General features: G+C 37.6%; 1 protein-coding gene across 2 annotated transcripts in view; it reads right to left on the reverse strand.

The window, feature by feature from the left end:
* Positions 1–17,960, reverse strand: part of gas7a (growth arrest-specific 7a) — a 34,399-nt gene extending 16,439 nt beyond the window's left edge. The window contains exons 1-4 of one of the 2 annotated variants that reach the window (XM_060893293.1): positions 17,779–17,960; positions 9,431–9,493; positions 7,656–7,741; positions 4,312–4,380 (exon numbers count right to left, since the gene is read on the reverse strand). In XM_060893293.1, coding sequence (XP_060749276.1) covers positions 4,312–4,380; positions 7,656–7,741; positions 9,431–9,479 — 204 coding nt within the window. In that variant the 5' untranslated portion in view covers positions 9,480–9,493; positions 17,779–17,960. Of the gene's footprint in view, positions 1–4,311; positions 4,381–5,629; positions 5,857–7,655; positions 7,742–9,430; positions 9,494–17,778 lie in introns of those variants that run through there. The other variant, XM_060893294.1, reaches the window with a different exon arrangement.
* Positions 17,961–23,938: the final 5,978 nt, after the last annotated feature.

The raw sequence follows: 23,938 nt of genomic DNA on the forward strand, positions 1-23,938 counted from the left end.
GCTCCTTCTGCCTCACACACGCACACACACACACACACACACACACACACACACACACACACACACACACACGCACAGCACTGCATGGAGATGGCTCTCAATTCCCAAAGATATTTTCCAAAGACTTGTTCATAATTAGGATATGATGTTCACATGAATTCCCAAACATAACTTGGCATACTTATAACATTACTGTATTTAAATGATTCATGACAATGACCAGAATTTATTTTTTATCAAAGGAAAGTGTGCAAATATGTATTGAATCATAATTTCTCTGTATAGCCAAACCTTTAAATAAAACAGGTGCTTCTTGGGCAGTTCCATGTCATAACCCTTTGATCATTTTTTTTCCATAGCTGTGCCTCAGATTACAGATTGTTATGTTGTATTTTATGCGTTACTGCTCTTCAGAACATAAATACTCTAGCTACATTAAATCTCTGAGGTTACATTCTGTGTGAATAGACTGTAAACACTGTACACATGAGCCTACTAACACATACTCACACACCCTCATGTGTCCCAGGTGTGCTCGAATCGAATGTCTTGATTTACACACTTGTGCCCAGTCCATTTTTATTACCTCCCTTGGAGATCATACCAATTGTCACGGTCACTGAGTTTTCCATTACGCTGCCTCTACATTTGTCATTGCTGTTGTTTAAATCAGCCTCCCATCATGCTCTAAATTGGCTCATTTATCGGCACTGCTGTGCTCCAACACCACTCCACTCCACTCCCCTTGTTAGCCCAGGTTTGCCTCTGCTCACAGCTCAGATCCAGGAGAGAAAAACCTTTGTCCTAAACTGGAATACAGCACTTTTGGGAAAGCTGTACAGTAGCATTGGAGTAGATAATTTTGCATAGAAAGTGAAGGATTTGGTGATCTCAGATCAATTCTCAAAGGATTAGTCAAAATTCTACAGCAACGGTGTCGATGCTGTGAATACAATGGAGAGGAATTTTGAAAAACAGAATAGAAAAATTGTTTTGCTAAAATTAAGCTGCATTTTTTTTTTATCTTAGAAACATCAAAGTATATTAATGACAGAAAATGGTAAGTCCAAACAATTTTTTTTTTTTTTTGCTAGCACTATTTTTGGACCAGAATTGAGCTAAAGCTATATGTGTTGGGTTTTTGAAAAGAATCTAAAAGAAGATTGTTGTGTTGTGTCCTTAATTACAGATGCGGTGGAATGAGATTAGGTTGAAAAACAGTGGAACAAAAGGCTAATGCTTAGAGCATTTTATTTAAGAATAACCCTTTATTCATTCACTGCTGTGAATAGGAATAAGAAAGGTGTGTGAATGTACTGATAAATACAAATGAACAAATAAACACCAAATGAGAACAAATTCAGTACCATCTTGTTCCAAGTTTTTAAAACTCATATATCAGCCATCAGGAATCAGGAATCTGAATGTATACTTGGTAGGTTGTTTCCAAGCTTGATAAAAAAGTTAGTAGATACTAACAGTAACATTAATGTAAAGATGTTTCCATCTGCTCTGTCATTTAAAGTCAAATACTGCATACATTTTTACATAAGGGTTCCATAAACCATCCAGCATTACAGTATAAAATTTAAATACGATGTTTATGAATGCATTAGAAAGGTCCAGTGTTTGAGTAAGCACATTGTTTGTGTGTGGTCTGGGTCAAAGTCCAGTATGTTAACCCCCTTTCTTTCTTTTTAGGTGCACTGACTATACTTGGTTGGTTGCCCAGCACCTAGTTTTTTGCTGAATGGCAAATACCACTGGCATAATGATAGCGTGTCGTAACTCCAGGAATGCAAACCAGTAAATAAAATTCCATTTCCGGTCTGGGGTATTTCTGGCACACTATACACACTGCAGTGGAAAACCTACACTTGACCGCTGAAAACATACACAAGCACACACTGGTGTACACACTGATATAGCAAACATCGTTGATCTCAAACACTGTTCAGGATGTGGTCCGCTTGGCCTCTGTTGCTAAGCAACAAATTGGTTCCGCTGTGAAGGCACACATGATTTTTTTTTTTTTTTTGTGTGAAACAGCGTAGTGTTTTACTCTAAAGCATCTTCATGTCCACCTGCGTTAAACATGACACGATACACACTACATAAACTGCATGCCATAACACTCAATAATACTTAATCATACTTAACCTCCTTCAAGAGGGTGTCTCAGGCTCTATTCTGCACCTCAAATTAAGCAACAAGTTGGGGGAATTCAGGGCTAGGCGATTTAAAATGCCTTTCATTGTGAATTTACAGATTTGCACACGTCACTGGCTTTGCCTCACATGGACACAGAAGGAAAAAAGACAACTCTGCCTCTCTACATATCTGAGCCATCCCACCTTATTGATCGAAAGCAGCTTTGAATTGCGGTTGTCATGGAAAACCGCCTCACAATAATCAGCCATTGACATGAAACGCAATGCATACTGCTTATGCAAAAAGACCATACTCTGTATTCTCATTAACCATTTATTGAAGATACATGCACACTTCTGGAAGCACAACTGGATTTTCTTCTCTCACTACACTCATTATCTGTCAAGACCTGCATATGTAGTAATCAGAATGTCACACACAGTGTGCCATATGTTTCTCTGTTTTAAAAACAAATCAAAGGTCCTCTTTCACTCTCTCGCAATCCATATTTCTCTCTAACCTTCTCTTTGAGTATGTTTGCATGTGTGTGTGTGTGTGTGTTTCATTTCACCACCCATTAATCACTTCTGGTGCCTTTGTCACCATGGAAACTGGACTAGCCAAGTCTTTCCCCATTCCCCGGGCTGCAGCTATGTCTCCCAAGTGGGCGGGCTTTATATCCTTGATGGACAGCTCTGCTGCCCTGTTGGTGTGACAGAAACAGTACATCCCTCATCCAAAACAGTAATCGTACGGTCTGGCTTTCCAGCACATGCGGCATCCCTAATTCATTCCTTTTCACTCCCTCACACTCTTTTTCTCTTTCTCTCTCATTCTCACTATCTCAAGCAGATATCACTGGTTACATAACTGTATGCAGCATTACGCTTTGAATTCTAGCCTGTCAATTGAGCCCTCAGATGAATGCATATAGATAAAAATGACATACATGCTTCTCCTTGATGCGCTATAACAGCATCATCTGTGTATCAAGATTTGTCTTTAGACTTCACTGAATTTTACAGCCCTAATGTTTTGATTAGCAGATTAATGGGAATGCGTTAAAGCAAGAAACACAACAAAACAGTCAGAACATTGATACCACAACAAGACCAGATGTGGGGGTTTCTGATATGCATATCATATATTATATACTGCAGAACATTTCTATGTGATAAGTGCTGATATGGAATGCAATTTGCTATTATTATAAGTTAATACATGTACAAATGTAGAAAATATCACATAGGATGTAAATATAGATTTACACCTTTTTCTGGCTGCATGGATGCAAGCTATTACTATAACAATAATACACATGTCGAATGGACCACAGCTGAATAGCGCACACAAGTACTCCTGAACCCAACATGGCTACTGTCACCGTATTGTGTGTTTTCTATATATTTCTCTGTATATATCCACCATCAAATATTCGAGCAAGCAAGAAGTGTGTTCTTGGGAGAAAATAGTCTCACACCGTCACTGTCAGAAATGCCAGAGCTTTTCTGCACACACTGCACACACTAAAAGTCACATCAGAGCAGAGTCTGGAATGCCAAGTGGTCTCTGGAGATTGAGAAGGAAAAGTCTCAGAAAGAAATAAAAAGGAAGCCGAGACACTAACACGTTACGACCACTCTGATGTTATAAAGACAGCTATCCAAACACAATAGCTCAAAGTGTCGGCCACTGAGATATGCACCTGATATGGAACAATATAGAGTTGACAATGTGTGCTCACAATGTAAAACAGCAATGATGTAATCTCCATTAGGAAACGCACATAGATTAAAAGAGAGTGGCACTAAGCTAGTGAACAGATGTTTCCCATCAACACAACACTCCAGGAGTTTACGACCCACTGGCCAGTTTCAAAAGTGCAACTATGTGACATTTCAACCTCTTATTATCGCTTTAGTGATTGAAAATCATCAATCATGCTTTGCGTTTAGTCACTAGATATCCATTAAATGGACAAACTGGGAGCTGTAGCATGAGGATGTCAATACAATCAGTACCATGTCAGTATGTGCATAATCAGCCCTCTGGAGTATTCCAGCTGTGCTGTTTACATTTGTTAATTTATGTATGTGTGTTTGTGTGTGTGTGTGTGTGTGTGTGTGTGTGTGTGTGTGTGTGTGGTTTCTCCAGACTCACTGTGGTTTTAGTCTCCTTGATTTCCTTCTCCTTGTTCTGCCTCCTGGCTGGTGAGAGGGACCCGGGGCTCTGTGGGGAGAGACAAGAGGCATCGTCAAAACTGCCCTCTGTGTCAAAGCTTTCCTCTGTCTCCATCTCTCAGGTGGTCCCTTCACTCCTTCTTTCTCACTCGTTCTCTTCCACTATGTCTCCCGCGTGCCGTCTGCCTGCTTGCCTGCGTTGCCGTGGTGAGCAGCGCAGAGTGGGCTGTGTTTATGTGAGTGTGTGTGTGTGCGTGCGTGTGTAGGGAGAGGGGCGTGCCAGTGGTGTTGAAGAGTTGGGGGGTTTGTGATTGCAACTGCTATGAGGAGAGCAAGAGAGAGAGAGAGAGAGAGAGAGAGAGAGAGAGAGAGAGAGAGAGAGAGAGAGGCAGAAAGGTAAAGTGAGTGAGGCAGCAAGGCTGAATGAGTGAGTGGTTGAGTGGAGGTGTGACACACCTACAGACCTAGTGTTAAGAATGCAGAGCACATGCATACAGTAAAAATAAAGGGAACGTAAGGGAGAGAGAGGTAAACTTAGAGAGAGGCAAGCAGGCAAAGCACAAGACAGCTGGAAGAGAAATACTCTGAAGAGAGGCTGACAGAGGCAATGTGACAGAGACAGTGGGTAAGAAAGCATAATTGTATTTTTACTCAAACCGCACCCCACCCCACTTTTTCTTCAGCATGCTCCTGTATGTTTGAGTAAGAGAAGAAGCGAAGGAAGGAAAGAGAGGGAGTGTGACGGGAGAAATGCCTGTGTAATAAGTACTGAGAGGCTAATGATAAGAGGTAAGCCGAATACACGATGCACGATTGAGACAAGAGAATAAAAAATGAAGAGCCCTCACGTCCCTGTAATTGTGAAAATAGGGGAATTTTTTTTTTATCTCTGTGTAAGAAACACATGATAGCAGTATTCACAGTAGAATGTAGTGAGAAGAGTGTGCAGTGAGAAGAGTGTGCATCTGTCTGTGCTGGTGTGTTTTGTGAAGGCATGAAAACTAGAGTGTATGCTGTTGCTATATTTACACCCAAACTCATCAGCATCCTTCATCACTTGTGTTAGTGTTCGGATCTTCGTCAGTGTTTGCATGTCCACCATCCTGTCTGAGCAAAACAACCAGATTCTTTTCTGTGTTCTATTTGGTATAAATCCTTATGCAACATTTAAAGGATTTTAAACAAATGTACACGTGACTTATCAAAGACGCACACCCACGCAATGTGACTCACCTGAAAAGCAAAATCCTTGAAACACAAAAAAGGGCTAAGCACCAAACAACAATACAGCCTCTCACCTTTCTCAGAAACATGGAGGCAGCGGCCCCACACTGCCTGTCTTGTTCTGTGCCCTGCCGTTTGCCAATCCACTCCTGCTTCCACACTGCCTTTAGACCTCCTTTCCCTCTCGTCCCAATCTAACACACCCCCCTTCCCTGCTATGATTCTCCCGTTCAGTCTTTTCCAAACCTGGCCTCGGATCAGTAGCTAACCACGTGCCAGTGTCCAGGAGCGGGACGCCCATATGGCCTGTGCTCCAGTCTGCTTGTTGGCATGCCCACGCCCTCATCCCACTGCCAGGCAGCCACGTGACTTGCCTAGAGCTTTACTTGGTCTGATTTCCTCTGCTACTCAAGCATTACTGTTAACGGAAGGCTTGCAGGTGGCTCCAAAGCCTACAGCCTAACAGTGAAGGGTTCGATTGAAATGATCTTACATTCGATTTGAGCCTGGCAGTGAATTCAAATGATAATTTTAGTGGAAGTGGTAGAAGCCTGCCAGGCAGCTTAAATTTCTCACATAGGTTTGCATTGGTACAGCATTATAAGTTTGAGACAAGCTCCAACTTTCACTTCTCAAACATGTAGCGATGCCAAAGCTATGACCGTATCGATGGAATCTTGCATGAAGGAAGATGTGGCACCTTTGCCTCGGGTTTGCTCATTAAATATAAATATGAATAAATTATAAATTGATATCAATATATCTGTAAAACTGCTTTGAGACAATATCTATGATTAAAAGTGTTATACAAATAAGGAGCAGAGCCGTCTCTACTTTCTGAGGAGGCTGAGGTCCTTCAACATCTGCAGGACGATGCTGAAGATGCTCTACCAGTCTGTGGTAGCCAGTGCTACCTTTATTGTTGTTGCATGCTGGGGCAGCGGACTGAAAAAACTCATCCGTAAGGCCGGTGATGTTATGGGAGTGGAGCTGGACTCTCTGACTGTAGTGACAGACAGAAGGATGTTGTCTGAGCTACTGGCCGCCTCAGACAACATCTTCCACCCGGGGCACGGTGGCTTAGTGGTTAGCACGTTCGCCTCACACCTCCAGGGTCGGGGTTCGATTTCCGCCTCCGCCTTGTGTGTGTGGAGTTTGCATTTTCTCCCTGTGCCTCGGCGGTTTCCTCCCCCGGTCCAAAGGCATGCATGGTAGGTTGATTGGCATCTCTGGAACATTGTCCCTAGTGTGTGATTGCGTGAGTGAATGGGTGTGTGTGCCCTGCAATGGGTTGGTGCTCCGTCCAGGGTGTATCCTGCCTTGATGCCCGTGACCCGAGGTAGTTCGGATAAGCGGCAGAAGATGAATGAATGAATGAACAACATATCTTAATGTGCAACAATGTGCTTTTTCTTACCTACTGGTATAGGTAATTAAATCCTAGGTTTATTTATTTTTTTTGTATACATTATCTCATGTATATAAGTCTCTATTTTTGGATTCTTATTTTGGTGACTCGGAGCTGCATTAACAAACCCAAATTCCCGTTGGGGGTTTAATAAAGTTTTCTGATTCTGATAAAATGTAATTAAATTGAATATAGGCATGGGATTGAAATACCGAGTGTGTTTTTTTTGGAACACCAGTAACACAAAAAAACTCTTACCATATAGTAGTACCATGGATGTGACCATATGGTTCAGATGATGAAAAGGTTAAAAGGCTGAGATAATAAAACAAAATCCTCCGAGCACGGTAAAGTAAAAGTACTAAGCCCTTGAGCAAAAGTTTTTCTTTACTGTTCAGCTCAGTTCACCTGCATATACTGTAGATGTAAAGCAGTCATCTTGCTGAATAAAAGATACACTGATGCACTGTGATATCAAGGTGCACTTTGATTCTCCAGACTTGTCAAACTCACAAACCTACAGTGATTTATCTTGTCCTGTGAGGGTTTGATAATTAGTTGATAAGCTGAATTAGATGTGAACTGAATTCTAAAATCTGACATTCTAGTATGCCTTAAGTAATGCATCACACAGGCACCCAGATTAATCCTCTTAAAGATCCTATCCCTGACCTACCCACGTAGGACTGTACCTGGCTGTTCACTTTAGTTTTCCGCACCTTCCCGTCTGCCTTCTCCAATCGCTTCACAGGTATGTCAGCAGACTGTGATCCATTTTCTGAAAGCATAAAGATATTCGGCGTTTACATCAGTTAGAAGTCTGAAATGTCACTGTGTCGTTAGAATTAATTAAAAAAACAACAGTTCATTTTTTAGATATTTTTTTGGTTTTACAATCAAATAAAACAAGCATTTTTTAAAAAGTTATCACAATACCAATCAGCATCACATCTGCATGATGAATGACTTTATGAAAACAAATGACACTGGCACCATCGGTCTGATAAATAATGTACAAGATCATGATAAGTGAAGGATATAAAGTAAGTGTGGTGCAGAGATGGTTAAAGCCGGCCCACACAGTGTGCAACTCTACTGGGAGTCGCAAGCTGTTTTTCTAATCCCCCTTAGGGACGTCCATTAACGAGTGTAACCTCTGCGACATCGTCACTGACACTAGCGATATCTGCTTTTACGTTCCCTTCTTCCCTCTTTTCCTCAGTGCCTATGTCTGTAACCCAGAGCCTGTGGCTCAGTGACAGACGTCTTGACACTTCGCTCAAATTCTACGTAACACGTAATCTATGGAAGTTGTTCATCAGCCTGCATCAACCTTTCGTGTAATATTTTCATATTATCTCATGTTATAATTTCATTTTGAACCACTTGTTACTCCCAGGCTAAAATGACATAAGCATAAGCAATGAAGAATAAAAAAAAGGCTTACCATGGGGCCATACATTTTTAGGATGGAAAATTAATTTTCAGAATCAAGTGAATCATTTTCCTGAATAGAACGTAATGTGTAATGGGCGCTGAGACTAGAACAGCAGTGAGACTGGAATACACATATGCAGGACAGGAAATGAGGTCTTATAACATAGGTGTTAATGTATTATGCTGAACATGCACATTATATTTTGTGCAGTTCTACCACTTAAATCATTGGTACAAATCTTTCAATGTATAAAAGTTTTTTTTTCTATTGTCCTTGTTTTCAAACCTTCTGTGGTCTTCGGTTCAAATTGACCCAGTTTATATTTTTACTAAAATGCAATTTTTATTATTTTTTGCTTCTCATGCTTCTATTGTTGTTCATCACACGTATTTCATAAATCAGTTCAAAATAATAATTCTTCCATTTTTCCATTTAAATTCTTTTTTTAGATTTATACACCGAAGTTTTTATAATAGTATATTTGTAACACAAATAACTTTAAACGTGATCTAGTAATTGCAAACATTATTGTCCTGGGACAGTTTGATCCAAACAGAACCAAAGGGCCTAAAGAGTGATGTTAATATATTGAATGAGATACAGTAAAAAACTTTAACACTTTTTGGCATAAATATATGTATTTTAACAAAACACATAAACATAACATACATTTTTATAATCTTATTTTTAAAATGTTTGATGTTAATTTGGTACAAGGCCTGAGGTAAGTAACACTTATAGCTGTGCTATAACACTTTCCGTACTGATATAAGTTGTTTAAAAATCATGACTGACATTTTATCATCATTAGTTATTATTTTCATTAGCAGAAATATGTCATCGTGTTACTAAACGTGCATAAACATGTTGTTACTGTGTCGCTGTTACTGACGTCAGTGAAGGTGTGTTTCCTAGCAGGTGTTCATATTAATATCGATTTGTTTAATGACTAAACGAGACATTTAACATTTAGCATTAAGACAGGTTTAGCATTAAGAACTATGTGAGACAGTTTAATTGTGACATCACCTGAGGATTTGTGTGTATGGGTAGTCTTTGTGGCTACAGTAGACGGCATCTTTCACTTTGTTTCTGAAAAATATACAATAGTAAACATTAGCAGCGGTCATTTATTCCTTAAGAAAATATATTTTTAGCTGGTTCATAACAGTGTATAACATCTTTCATTTCCAGCGACTTCTCTGGTTCTGTGTGTGATGTCTATGCAGTTTGGACTACCAAATATTTAATAAACAAATCTGTAAGAAATTACAGAAATTGCACCCAAATTCCACTCCAAGGTACACATCTAAAAGAGCTCATTCCTAAAAAGGTTTAAGTATCATAAGGTAATACGTTTAGGACTCCAAACGTATATTGATTCAATTATAAATATGGGAACGGCAGCAGGACATTAAGCATCACCACGAACAAAGGGTCTACGTTGCGATTACCATTTAAAGTGACCATTTGGTTGATAACAACTGTAACAATACCAAGCCAAGGTCTGCGTGACCGCGATGACCATTTAAAGGGACTATTTGACTGATAACAATTGTAACAATAACAAGACAAGGTATACGTGACCGTGATTAACATTTAAAGACATCTGGCTAAATAACAAGGTGTGACCCAGCCATTTGGGAGACACTCAGTTCTTACGCTCAATACACATTCAAAGCAGTACCTCATTTAAACTACAAAGATGAAAACAGTATAAAATGCTTGAGCAGGATTTACTCTGGGTTCTTATTCACTCCGATGAACCCAAAGTACCTGATGTATTTTGTCACTGCTATGCTGGAATAAACTTCTTGTTCGTCATTAAGATCTTCAACATCATCGTCTTATTTTTACACTACGCATTGTTTAATTCTTACAAATCCCTTCAGGAATGGTAATTATGTACAAACTGTAAGTAAATACATCCTTGAAAGAATGCAATGCTAAAGCCTGCATTAAAACTCAGAGAGTACGAAAAGGGTTTAAGATGTAACCTGTGCGAATGTTCTTATTTTGTGTTCATATTGCATTCGGTACAAATTTTCCATGCATCTCACAACCGTCGTTGTTATATTAATAGTTTAGAAAAAACGTGCTTTAGGAAAAGTTCCACTTCAGTTGTTCTTTCTAGAAGTCTAAGCTTAAAAAAAAAAGGCATACGGAAATTCCTCATTTCTTAATCTTACAAATACTGTGATGTAATTCAAACAATTATTCTTCGCAAACTGCTGACAATCTTCCAGCTTTTTGTGTGTTTGGTTGATCCCCATGCATACACAAATTAACACACATTATTTGGGATCTTAGTAAATCCGGCTGTAGGAGTACAATAGTACAATAGTACTCTACCAAGTGTAATGCTTCTTTTCACTTCAGGGCCTATTATTTTTTTCTCAGTTTCTCCAAAAATGTTTGCTGTGAAGTGAGACGGAGCGTTTTTATTTATTTATCTATCTATCTATTTATTTATTTATTTTGCATAAGCACTCCAGTTGTGTCCAGGCAGTGAGTGATAAGTCACTTTTCTGAGCAAAAAGCATTATTTGGTAATCAGTCTCAAATAGTAGTCTTGGTTTAGTGTGACCATTTGGCAGCCGTTCCCGTAAATATTATTACAGGAATAAATATCCTAAAGGGACATGTCAGGGTTAGTCTCGGTAAGCTGATAATGAATTGAGGGCTGTAATTTCTGACACAGGAAGAAAATAGTATTATTCATTTTGATAGCTGGTTGTATAAATAGAGGGGGGAAAAAACAGTACAGACTGTCTGCTCAGTGCTGGCAATGGTGACGTCTGTGCAATATTGAAGGAAGAAAAACTGAGAACACAAACTGTTTACAAAGTAAAAGCAGCAACACATGGTAATAGCATGCCAGAGTTCACAGGCGATGCGTAGTGCCAGGCCAGTGCCAGAAGTGAGGCAAATACCATGAATGCCAGCTCAGAGCGCAAAATACAATCTAGAATATCACTGACTCAAGAACTGCTTATATCCTCAAAACACATAAGACTTAAATAGCATTGCAAAGGCGCAGCCTGATCCAAGAGCAGCAGTCTTGCTCAGCTGATTCTTATCTCTTCTCTTGCTCTCTCTCTCTCTCTCTCTCCCTCTCTCTCTCTGGCCTTTATCCAAAACTCTGAGAACACTGGCTGCCCCATGGGGGTGTTGCCAAGGCTCTGCTCCCTAACTACTGATAATGATCGGTATTAAACAGAGCTGCCTTCAGCATGCACTTATATTAGTGTTCTGTTGAAAAACAAATGGCTATTACAGCATTATGCAAGACAGTCATCATGGTGCAATGCAGCAGCCAAATAGAAAAATTAAGAGGTTAGAGTTTCTGTCCATGATGGTGGCTATGTGTGTCAGTAGAAATCAGATAAACCCCGTTGTACCATGGTTCAGCTTTTAGATAAATGGTTTGTGGAGATGATGAAAAATGTTAATGGCACATCACAGCCCACGGCTCTTTACGCAGTTGGCACAGCCTCTATGCTTACACAATGTAATACAAGAAATGCCTGCACTCATTAAAATTCGCATTTTTTATCAGGTGTGTACGTTTGCTTATAATAGCTTTAGGAAATATTCATAAGAAATGTAGTAGATGAGAGATTAGCTGCTCGGAGTTTGGCTGTGGTCAATGATACAGAGAAACTTGTATATTTGTTTTTAAATGCCTGAATAGACAATGAGGCACAAGCTTTTTGGCATGGATTTGCAGCAAATAGCAGTCTTGTATTATGTCCAAGAAAAAATTATTCAATGTATTTCCATTAAGTGAGATATAAACTACAGAGAATTTGCACTTTCTCTACAAAGTTGCCAACTTAGTGGCTTTGTTGTTAGACTTGGCCACTTTGAATGCTTACATTAGCCTAAGTTTCCAATGATCACTGCTGTTCCCAAACCACTAAGGACTTACCACTATTGCTCCCAATGACCAATCACTGATCACCATTGTTCCCAATGACCAACTGCTAACCTCCATAGTTTCCAGTGACTAATGCATTATCATTATTGCTCCCAATGACCAATCACGGATCACCATTGTTTTCCCACCTGAACATTACATGTTTGCATAACCAATACTTTGTACCATTGCTTCTTTCTGTCTGCGTCCTTGATAGTAACTATAATACTTTGAAAATGTATGTGTAATAGTTATCAGTGATTGGTTATTAGGAACAATAATGAGCATGGATTAGTCAATGGAAACTATGGAGATTAGCAGTTGGCCGTTGGTAACGATGATTTGATTCGATTTTGAACAATAAATAGATCAATAGATAGTTTCGTGGTACCATGATAAAGATGACCTCAATCTATAAGATACTAAATAATTATTGTAAAAATGGATATTTTATTTTCTAAAAAAAAAAAAGTTTTTGTCCACAGGAAATAATCTATCTTACATTTACAGCATTTTAGCAGACGCCCTTATCCAGAGCAACTTACATTTTATCACAACTGAGCAATTGATGGTTATGGGCCTTGCTCAGGGGCCCAGCAGTGGTATATTGGTGGACGTAGGAATCAAACTCACAACCTTCCAATTGGAAGCCCAACACCTTAACCACTAGGCTTAACTGATCATGAACGTATATGCAAATTAGTCAACATATATGCAAAATAGTCAAGCTGAACTGTAGCAGTTCCAGTCCGCTGGTCATTAGTGAGAGTGGAAAAATCTTAAACCTCAAAAAATCAGCCAGGAAACACAGACCTGGCCAAGGAAGCTTTATTATCTTAATTTCTTTTTTTTTTTATCCAGATTTTTTTTTCCGATTGGGTTCCTTATCTTGTTTTTTTATTAACTGTCATTGCCTGCAGAGTGAGATTAAGAGGTATGAATATTATTTAAAAAATGAACATGTTTCTATTAGCAATGTGTCCACAGGCATTACGGCCAGGCCGTGAACAGCATCAGTAATACACTGACTGTTCTGATGAATCACATTGCCATATGATGTGGTGACACAGATTCAGATTGACTAATCACATATTTATCCAATTCATTTAACCACATAGTTATCCAATAACAAAACAAAATGAATAACCGCCATTGCTTTCATGCTTCCAGTAGAATCAGGATTTTTAAACAATCATACAAACCCAAATTTGATGTGTAACGTTCATTTTTTTGCTTGATCTAAACATATGTGTATTTATATTATTTATATTGTCTAGTGGGGTGTCTTGCCTCACAAGCCATGTAGACATGATGTATGACATACTGAGCCTTCTACCCAGACATCCTTAGTTAGAGTTAAGAGCTTTATCAGTTATATAATATACCATATCTCTAAAGTATGAACAGGTATTGCTTGCATCATAAAATGAAACATTATATTACCTGTCAGAAACAAAACAAATGTCTATTCACACCTTATCAACCACCTCCAGACTTAGACTGAGAGGATGTATGAATAGAGAAAAGAATGAGACAACAATGGAGATGAGTAAGAGAGAACATATACACTGAAAAATGCTGAGTTTAAATGTAGGTAACTTGAATAAAAAAAAGATAAAAAAAAAAAATAAATAAAACACCTAACAATGAATTTTCTGAGTTGTTCTGATAAACCATGAAATACAAAAAAACTAATAGTTAGGACAACCACTGAAGATTAATGATGTTTAAAACTGCAGTGCAATTTTTTCAAATCAGATTTAACTAGCGTTTCCAAACATATATGTGTATCTTAGTTTAAAATGATTTCATTATGTTTAGAACCGTTTCTGAATGACACATAGCTATACAACTTGAACAAAGCAAAACAGTCCTTGTGTTAGGAAATCACACTTAGCAAGGTTTTAATCATCTCAATATAGACTTTATATGTCTTTTTTTAACACTGCAATTGTTAAAGTGGCTCATTACTCAACTCGACTCGATAATTAAAGGGTAAATCTTTAGTTCTCAAATGAGAATGTTAAGATGAGATGTTGAGATGTTAAAGTTTGCCAGATTTCAGTTATCTGATTTTCCCAGACTGCAACACGTCATAAGTCATCTCAAGATACTTCATACTTTATGAAGCTCTAACCTTTGAAAGAATTACAGCTTCATACAGTCCAAAGGCAGAGACCAAAACTGGATAGTTGTAGAAAAATGTCAGCTGGCCTTTTTCTAATCTTCAGTTGTTCAGTATTAGTAAGCCTTTGCTCACCGTGTCCACAGACGGCTTTTTTTTTTTTAGCAGAATGAGATTCTTTTCTGCTCACTGTGGTTTTAAAGAGTGGCTATTTAACACGCTGTAGACTTCTTGTCAACTCAAGCCACTCTGGCCGTTCCTTCCTGATTTCTCTCATCAGCAAGACATTTCCACTCACAGACCTTTCACTCATCAGATGTTTTTCTAAAATGAGGAGATGGAGGGCACCAGCGATCATTTGATCATTTATAAAGGTGTGAATACTACAGGCACTCCAGCAGGCGGTAGGTCGGCTTTTGATGTGTGACATAAAAGAGACTCCACACTGCATTACTCTTTCACCCTCCCTCTATCTCTTCCGCTACCTGTTCCTCTGTTCAGGTTTAGTGAAAGAGCTGTGATGGCAGAACAAAGGAAAGACCTTTTTTCAATTTTTTCATTCCACTGTATTAGCAGACATTTACTGAGGTCTTTAGGTGTACTGCTGGTAGGAGAAAAGAGCACAAGCAAAAACAGAAAATTACCCCATCCCATTTTGTTATTTAAAAAACAATTATGTAAAACAATAAAAAGATTTCTATTCGAAGCTCTGCCTGCGATAATTATATCCTATATCTACCAGGAATACTTTTCTAATTTGACTAGTAGACTCCATATCTATTTAAGAAGGACATCTGTTTGTTTCCCACATTAGGGTAATGTGGGTAAACGAATGAATGTTTGTAATTGTTAAACGTTATATAAAATGGTTAACCACACACAAATCAAACAGTGCAAGATCAGTGTTTTGAAAAGAACAAAACAAATCATACATGCTGGTAAATAGTGTCAATTTTTTTATGTTCATTGTTAAAAATAATGAGTGAAATCTAATTAATAATAATAATAATAATAATAATAATAATAATAATAATAATAATAATAATAATAATAAAAAAATATATAAGATATTTCTAAATATAATATATATTTTATAATATTATAATTATTGAATATATAAATATAAACCAAATGATTAAAAATACATTTTAAAATAGGCAGAATATTGGCAGCAGAAATAATAATAAATTAAATAAAAATTTAAAAAGTAAGTTTTTATGCATGTGCATTTTCAAGAAAAAAATCTTTTTCAGGTATTTATTAGTTGCAGAAATGCTCGACCTATATTTGGAAACTAAACAAAAGACATAAAATTAAAAATCTACAATATGCTCGCAGCTGTTCATACTTTTTTGTTGAAGTTCAAGAAATGCACTGTTCTTTATACCTTTTAGACCACTTATATTTAACCTATCCTGGATTTTTTTTTAAATCAATCCACCATCCTTGAATATGATGCACAGTATAACAGGGAGTCTGCACTTACTGAGACATTGATAAACATCCTTTAAATGCATGTTTGTGAACACTCCTCCAGGACAAATATAGGACCGGGTGCGAACATTTATAATGGTGAAAGTGCCCAAATAGGGATGTTTCTGGAGGAATCTTTGGTCATACATTTCTCTCATAAAATTTAGTTTTGGCTCACAGTACAAACTGAAGATAAATCTAGAGACTAAAGAACAGTTTCTTTATGGTTTTTGAAGAATAAATCTCATCATGTCCCATGCCATCGTTGATATACTACCTCTGGAAAAATCAATGGACTATTTGTATGCTAATAAATATGCAATATATATCAATGGTAATAAAGCCACAAAGGGGAAGTTTGACATCTATTAAGAGGTAAACTGGGTTTGCATGGCTATATTTTTGGCCGGTTTTGTTGCATCAGACAAAATGTGCACCATAAAAACATTTTTAGTTGTGAGCTGAGATAAGGGGTCTACAGTGTATAATGCTACGTGTTCACCTGGAATGAAATTAGTGCCATTTCTATCAAAGACAGCAGTGGCAGTGTCAGAATTTTTTTTACACTTGTCTCAAAACCATCAGCGAATAACAAAAACTTGTATAGTACCAGAACTGGTGGCAAAAATAGGTAAGAAAGCATGCTAATGTATAAAAAATAACTTTACTACTTCAAATTTAGTTTTTATGCAACCCTGTTTTCTGCACAAACCCGGATTGCACTGATTGATGATGCAAGCATTGTGTAGTAATTTTCTTTAATCACAGATCTATTTTTCTTGTATATTCTGACACAGAGAACACATTATTCTGCTACATAAATATTGAGTTTGTTACAGAATTCAGCCAAGATTTTCTTGGGACCTAATACGGTCTTTATGGAAACTCTATAAATCTAAATTAGTCTTATAATAAATATTCTACACACATAGAAAACATCAGGCATCAGATCCTTCCATCTTTATGCACCTTACTGAATGAAAATACGGACCATTGTTCCAGAGCAAAAAATTGTCACAAGGTACAGTATCCTGTTGTCTGAACAGAAAGATCATAAGAGATGTGAATAGCCTGAAGGTTAAAGTTAAAGCAAGTCTCAGGTCTAGAGTAATGTGCTCACGATATGCAGCGCTATAAGGTGGGTGTCTGTAAGGGGCAATGTGACAAAAAGAAATTCAATCTTATACACAGTGATAATTAAATACACTTGAATGTCTCAAAGGCAATACTACACCTGGCAAAGACTAATGGATATGGCTAGAAACAAAACAGATTTTACTTGCCATTAGATTTTTTAAAGATGATCAGAGTGTAATTTAAGATACAACAGCTGAGCTGTGAGCATAAATATAGACTGTCAGATGGTTCAGACTTGATTTGCAGTTTGAGGAAATTTTGTCAGAGAAAATCAGCTGCTGGATTAACAAATTGGGTTGTGCTGATTTAATTATATGCATGGAGCAGGGAGGAGGCCATAAACTCAATAATGGGTTCCACAATGATTTTGCATATATTTAAGCACCTCAACCTAAAAATGGGTTTTGAAAAATGGGTTTGAGGTCATGATTTAATTTGTGAGACTCCACACTGCTCCACAAAAATATAAACATTTGTGTGGAAAAAAAATCTAACTGTTTTGTTTTTATTGGAACTTTTTAATGAATATATTTCCTTTAGTAGTCTAGGTACAAACAGAAATTTTTGAAAAGCTACAAACAGCATTATGGAGTGTGACATAAGAAAAATCAGTAGAGAACATGGGACTTCCAAAAACAAGCACAAATTCAATTTTTGGCCTTTCGTAAAATAAATAAATAAATAAAATAAGTTAAATAATTTTAATTTAATAAATGCTCTTACCAGATACTCCTGTTTATCAAACAAGCCTCTGCAAGACAGAATATTCAAAGTAGAGAATTCAGGATGGTATGATGGACGTCATATACAACACTACTAACAGAGCAGTTGGTACTAGACCCCCCTTCAGTATTAATCACTCACTCATACAATACAGAAAGTACAAAACAACCCAAATCCCAGGCTGAAAATCTACATATGTGGAAAAAATGAATAACCATAAACCCTGCCCCTCTTTTTCCTTCTCATTTCCCATAAGCAGAGGTCAGACAAAAAATGCCAGGCTGTGGTTGCCAAGCTTAGAAACTTTCTAAAAGTCTTTGTTCTCAAGCCCCAGATACAAGCGGGTTACAAGCCTTCTCCCGGACTCTGGAGACGACAGGCAGCACAGTGCGTGACACCATGAAGACTGAGAGAGTGGAGAAATGACTCCCTCTTCAGTTAACAAGGCCGGTTTTGTGCTGCTTGAGTCAAATAGACCTTGTTTAGCGCTTGTTCCTTCCAAAGAACTCCCCCAAAATGTAAAGACAGAAGACAAAGACAACGGCTCTGCTATTTTTACTGCCGTCTAGACCAGAAAGTTAAGGAGGAATGATGAGTGAGGCGGACAAGTACTGTTTTGAAAAAGCAAGCATGAAGCTCTGACCGTAGAAACCGCCCTCTGCCTTTGCTGTGAGAAGTCTGTCATGTCATGTCATATCAAAGAACAAAGTTGCATGCTTCAAGTTACTTCAATGCGTCCATTCACTGGGCATTAATGATGGGTTATTACCAAATGATTCATTCATTTTGAGCAACTCTTTTATACGAATCAGGACAATTGATTTCAAGTTTCATTTCATTTTTCTACTAAAACTGGATAACTTTTTTAAATTTTTTATTAATATTATTATTATTATTTTTTAAAGGCTTTCTCTCATGTTTAAAGAAATTTTATAAATGTTTGTAACCTTTCCAACATCTGATATCTATTTCATTGATAACTTATCTACCATACTATTCAGCACCGATGCTGCTCAGGTTTGTGTTTAATGTTATTTAGGAGATAAAGAGCACATTTTTGTCCAACTATCTTATTGTTCTGTTTCTCAGGTTACTTGTATAACGATTATCATGTGATCTATTAGTTCACTGCTCAACACTGCCAGAATTAAGAGTTATTACAATTATATTTTTAACATATAATATATAATAAGATAAAGATATTTGACATTAATGACACCATTAATCTTTCTACGAATCATTGCCATCCATTAGCATAATGTTATTATGCCGCTAAAAGCTTGTGTTTGCTTGTCTGCTTCCTGAAACTGAAAAAAAAAGAAAATTGATTTAATCACATTTAGACCGGCCAAACCAAAGCACAGAATTAACGTGAAACATAAAACGTTCGCTGGAATATAAAATCACCAACATCCCATAAACACTTTGAAATCTTTGAAAATGCTTACAAAACAAAAAAGTCAAGATTCCTTTTTATTACTTCTAAATATTAAGAGATTCCACTCCAAGTCATAATTCTAATATTCTCACTCTCACCCTCACTCGTTTTATACCGCTTTTCCGAACTACCTCGGGTCACAGGGAGCCTGTGCCTACCTCAGGCGTCATCGGGCATCAAGGCAGGATACACCCTGGACGGAGTGCCAACCCATCACAGGGCACACACAAACTCTCATTCTCTCACGCAATCACACACTACGGACAATTTTCCAGAGATGCCAATCAGCCTACCATGCATGTCTTTGGACCGGGGGAGGAAACCGGAGTACCCATTTCATGTCATAATTTCATGTCATAATTTTAGGATGTCATAATCCTGATAGTGATAAACTGCACCGGGCTGAGCTCCTCTGTGGTGTCTGGGTTACCCAACAGTTACTGACAAAACCCACGCAGCACCGGAGACAAGCTCAAAGTCCCACCTTACTGAAACTTACAAATAGACGACTCACTTCAACAACATCTAAATCGAGCATCAACACTATGGAGTCCTGGAGTATATACTGTAGAACTAATCTATTACCTGCTGAATTAGCTTTTTATTTCTCCTCATATTGTAATTGTCGCTAGATCATTTTACAATTAAACGCTTACAGTCTGATGTCTAATTCTAAAAGGCTATAAACTATAACTAGGCCAGGTTGAACATGCAAGTCATTATCACAGATTAACATAAAATCATACGTTCCTAATGTTCACTGCAATATTAATCCAGAGTTTAGGGGCAATGTGAAAAAAGCCACTTCCACCAGCTGACGCTCAGGCTCTCAACAGCCGGGTCTGCAAGAAAACGTACTCGGGAAGAAGATCAGAAGCTGGACTATGTATTCAGTGCAGCTGATGTGGCTGTAATAAGACACAAGGTGCTGTATTCAGAATCACAGAAAGCTTCGGTTTTAGTGTGTTTTATTGTAGAGTGATAATTATAGTGTAGTATAATGATAGAAAATATCTGACAAAACAAAAAAAATCTATCCAGCCATCTGTAATAAAACATAAGCTATACCAACCAGAGTAATTTGATGTCAAGGTGTCATAATTTATGCCAGCAGTCATCATTGGCGGACTCCATCAACCTCCACTGACCTCCATCAGTTAAAATAAACACAGTGAAAGGTGCCCAGTCGATTACCCTACAGTAGATAAGATGCCCTATAGGGTGATCATGCGGTGCGGACCTTTTGTTTGGCCTTCAGGGAAAAAAACTAGGTTGCTGCTACGTGTGAGAAAATAAAATGAAGTACCCTCTAGGGTTCCTCTATGTGTGGGAAACATGATGAACTTCCTTCTAGAGTGCTGTTTTTCTGTGGAATATGTGATAGAGTCCGATAGGGTTTCCCTACATACAGAATATGGGGACTTTTACTGATTGTCCTTCTGATGAAAAAAATCAAATACAGTGCATTATTGGACACACGCTACACAACGAGATGAAGTGCCCTCTAGGTGCTACTGTGCATTTTATTTTTTCTTTCAGTTCTGCCCCTCTGACATCCAGTGCTCACATCTGGCTGTCATGACAACAGCATAACACATACATATAAACACTCATGGCAACAGCTTTCATTGTAGTCTACAGTCAATATATAATATAATCATTATGCAAAGTAGATAAAGCTCCTTTTTTCTCCACTTCATCTTCACTTTCAGTCTCTCTACACTCTCGATAGCTCTAAACTGTGCATTGTAACAACTGTTAGACTGTTTCTGCTTGACAATGTTAAGCTTTGTTGCAAGTCACATGACTTAAAGCCAAAAGCCAGTTGAAATCCTTTACTGAATGAAGAAATGCACATGGATTTCAGCTGTTGCTTCCTGGGTTCACTCACTAATCAAAACTGACACTTGGGCACAAATACACAAATGACACAAACCATCCTCACGATCTCGTGTAGAGACACAAGCTGTATGTTGGTAAACACATGACCAGCCATTTAAAATGGTATAGTTCTGAAGGCTTGGTAAATTTCCATTACTGAGAAATCAATCTGAAATTTGGAGAAGAATACAATGAAATGCCATTTAAAATAGTTTGTATATTTATATTAAATGCTGAGTTATGACAGTAAAAAATGTTTTATACAGTTTTAATAAGAATTTATTTTTTTTTTTTATAGATCATGTCTAGATTACTCTAGAAGTTCCAGTCAGCCGGACTTAAGAAAAGGGGGTTATTCATAAAGGATACTGCTCTAATCCATTTTACTCTATCTTTACTCTACTCTATCCAGGTTTATAAAGTGTGACTTTACAAAAACATGGCAAATAAATAACATGACAGGTGGTTTAGAGACGTGTAGGGTCACGTCTCTAAGATCTGATTGCCAGATCTGGTTCCATCATAGGCTTTCTTTTAAAAAAAGAAACTTGATTCAGTTAGAAATTTTTTAACTTTGGTTTATCTGTCATTTTTGATGAATTTCAGTTTAATGCATCATGGGCCCATATATAAAATATATGTAGAATATTAAATAGAATATATAATCACAGCCTCAGACACTTACACAGCATTTTTTTGTTGTCCACAAGCCTTAAAAAGCTGAAGGTTGTAGTCTAAATGGTTCTGTGCATCTCTGTGTATATGCACTTCCACACAGTGGTTTTGAACACCACTGTCACATGCTCACACACTCCTCTTGAAGCATGTGAGCACCAAGCTCTTAAGGAAAATGTCATTTTAGGGAAATATGCATTGACAATGATGCAGTGGGTTCAAATTTGAGCATATTATTGTCTGACTGAAGGTTCTTCTCATGTCCAGTTGTTTCTGTTTGGATAAAAGTATACGTAAAGCCACAGATGACTGTTTCACATCATTACAGATGACTGTTTCCTCCCACCTTCAAAAAACATGGCCATAGGTGTATTGGCACTAAGTATGAAAATTCATCATGTATTCCTGCCTCATGCACGGTATTCCCAAGACAGGCTTCTAATCCACTACAACTCTGACCATGCAACAATGCTTACTGAATGTAGGCGAGAATGAGACAGTGTAGTGTAAATAAAAAAATACAGACATTTTTTTTTCTAAATATAATCTTTCTGATTTCTTGTGTACACTGTTGCATAACTGAAGTAAGTGAACCCTCTGCTGGTTTATTATTATCACTGCACACTGATGACTGTACTGTAGTTTGGTCACAATAGGTACGATTACCTCCATGAAAATAATCTGCTAGTTAGTAGTTAGTTCCCCTTAACTGACTGAAATTATATTCAATCATATTGAAACTACAGTGCACATATAAAATAATCAGGTGAATAGGTATTAAATAAGCCACGTAAACTCTTGAATCAGATTTTCACAATGAGATTATATAAATTTACATTATTTAGCAGACACCCTCATCCAGAGCGACTTACATTATCTCATTTTTATACAACTGAGCCATACAGGGTTAAGGGCCTTGCTCAGGGGCCCAACAGTGGCAGCTTGGTGGACCTGGGATTGAACTCACAACCTTATGATTGGTAGCCTAACACCTTAACCACTAGGCTACCACATGCCCCTATATAAATACCTTGTTTACATACAGAGTGCACTGGCCCTTAACTTTATGGTTGCGTAGACGTTTTGTTCAGAATATATGTAACGCATAATATAATTTAATATAGAATAGATTTCTTTCTTTTTTTTTTTGAAGCACTATAACCATGACCTGTATGTTCTGCCTCTCAAAAAGAGCCCAAACCAGCTTTTTCTGTGATTTATCTTACACACCATGAAAGAAGATACACGTGTTGTTCTAGATGGACCACATGTGTACAGTAATGTCTTTTCTGTAGCTTGCAGTCTACCTGAATAATTTACCAAAAAAATTGGTAAAAAATTTTTTTACAAAAAAAAATGTCTACCTGAATAATTTACCTTCCCAGCAAAATAAGATGTAAAACAGTCATCTGGGGCTTTACGTATACTTTTATCCAAACACAAAGTGTAGCATTTCACCTAGTTTTCTGGGATCTGCTCTTTATTTCTGGTCTCCGTCGGATATAAAGGTGCCAAAGTATTGGATAGCACATTTAAAATGTCTCCCAAAATGTGTAGTGTGTTACCATGTGATGACAGTCTGAAATCTGGTCGGCTATTTCGAGTGAATCTGTTTCCATGGCATCCTGGGCAGCATGCTAAGAATAAATATATACTATTCATTTATAGATAATACAGTAATGTGATATTTGTGGTAATAGAGTTATGGTTCCAAAAGACTGCATGTGGCCTTTGGCTGATGTTTTATGCTATTAATATTCCCAGAATTAAGTGAATTGCATGGTGTTTATAACTTATAGACTTTAGCAGAGGGATCATATGATCTGTTAAACGTGAGCTCAGATCAAAAGTGTTTTATGAGTTCATCAGAGTTCAACTTATTCATCCTAAGAGTCAAATTGTGTCAGACTGTTGGTGGATATGATGATCTTTGAACAATCTTGAGACTACATCACAGTGCATCACAGTGCAATAAAATACATCAAATGAAGATTTGGTGATAGCTGTGAATTTTATTGGTCCCACTAGGGACTTCCTGGAGAGAATAATGTTACCTTCCTCACATGTTATGAGCAGGATTCAAAAGATGCATACATTATATAATACATTATTATAATTGGATCTGCATAGTTTCTAGTCTTGGGGATTATCAACAGTTTGCAAACC

This window comes from Tachysurus vachellii, chromosome 18 (assembly GCF_030014155.1).
Source record: "Tachysurus vachellii isolate PV-2020 chromosome 18, HZAU_Pvac_v1, whole genome shotgun sequence".
Classification (NCBI taxonomy): domain Eukaryota; kingdom Metazoa; phylum Chordata; class Actinopteri; order Siluriformes; family Bagridae; genus Tachysurus; species Tachysurus vachellii.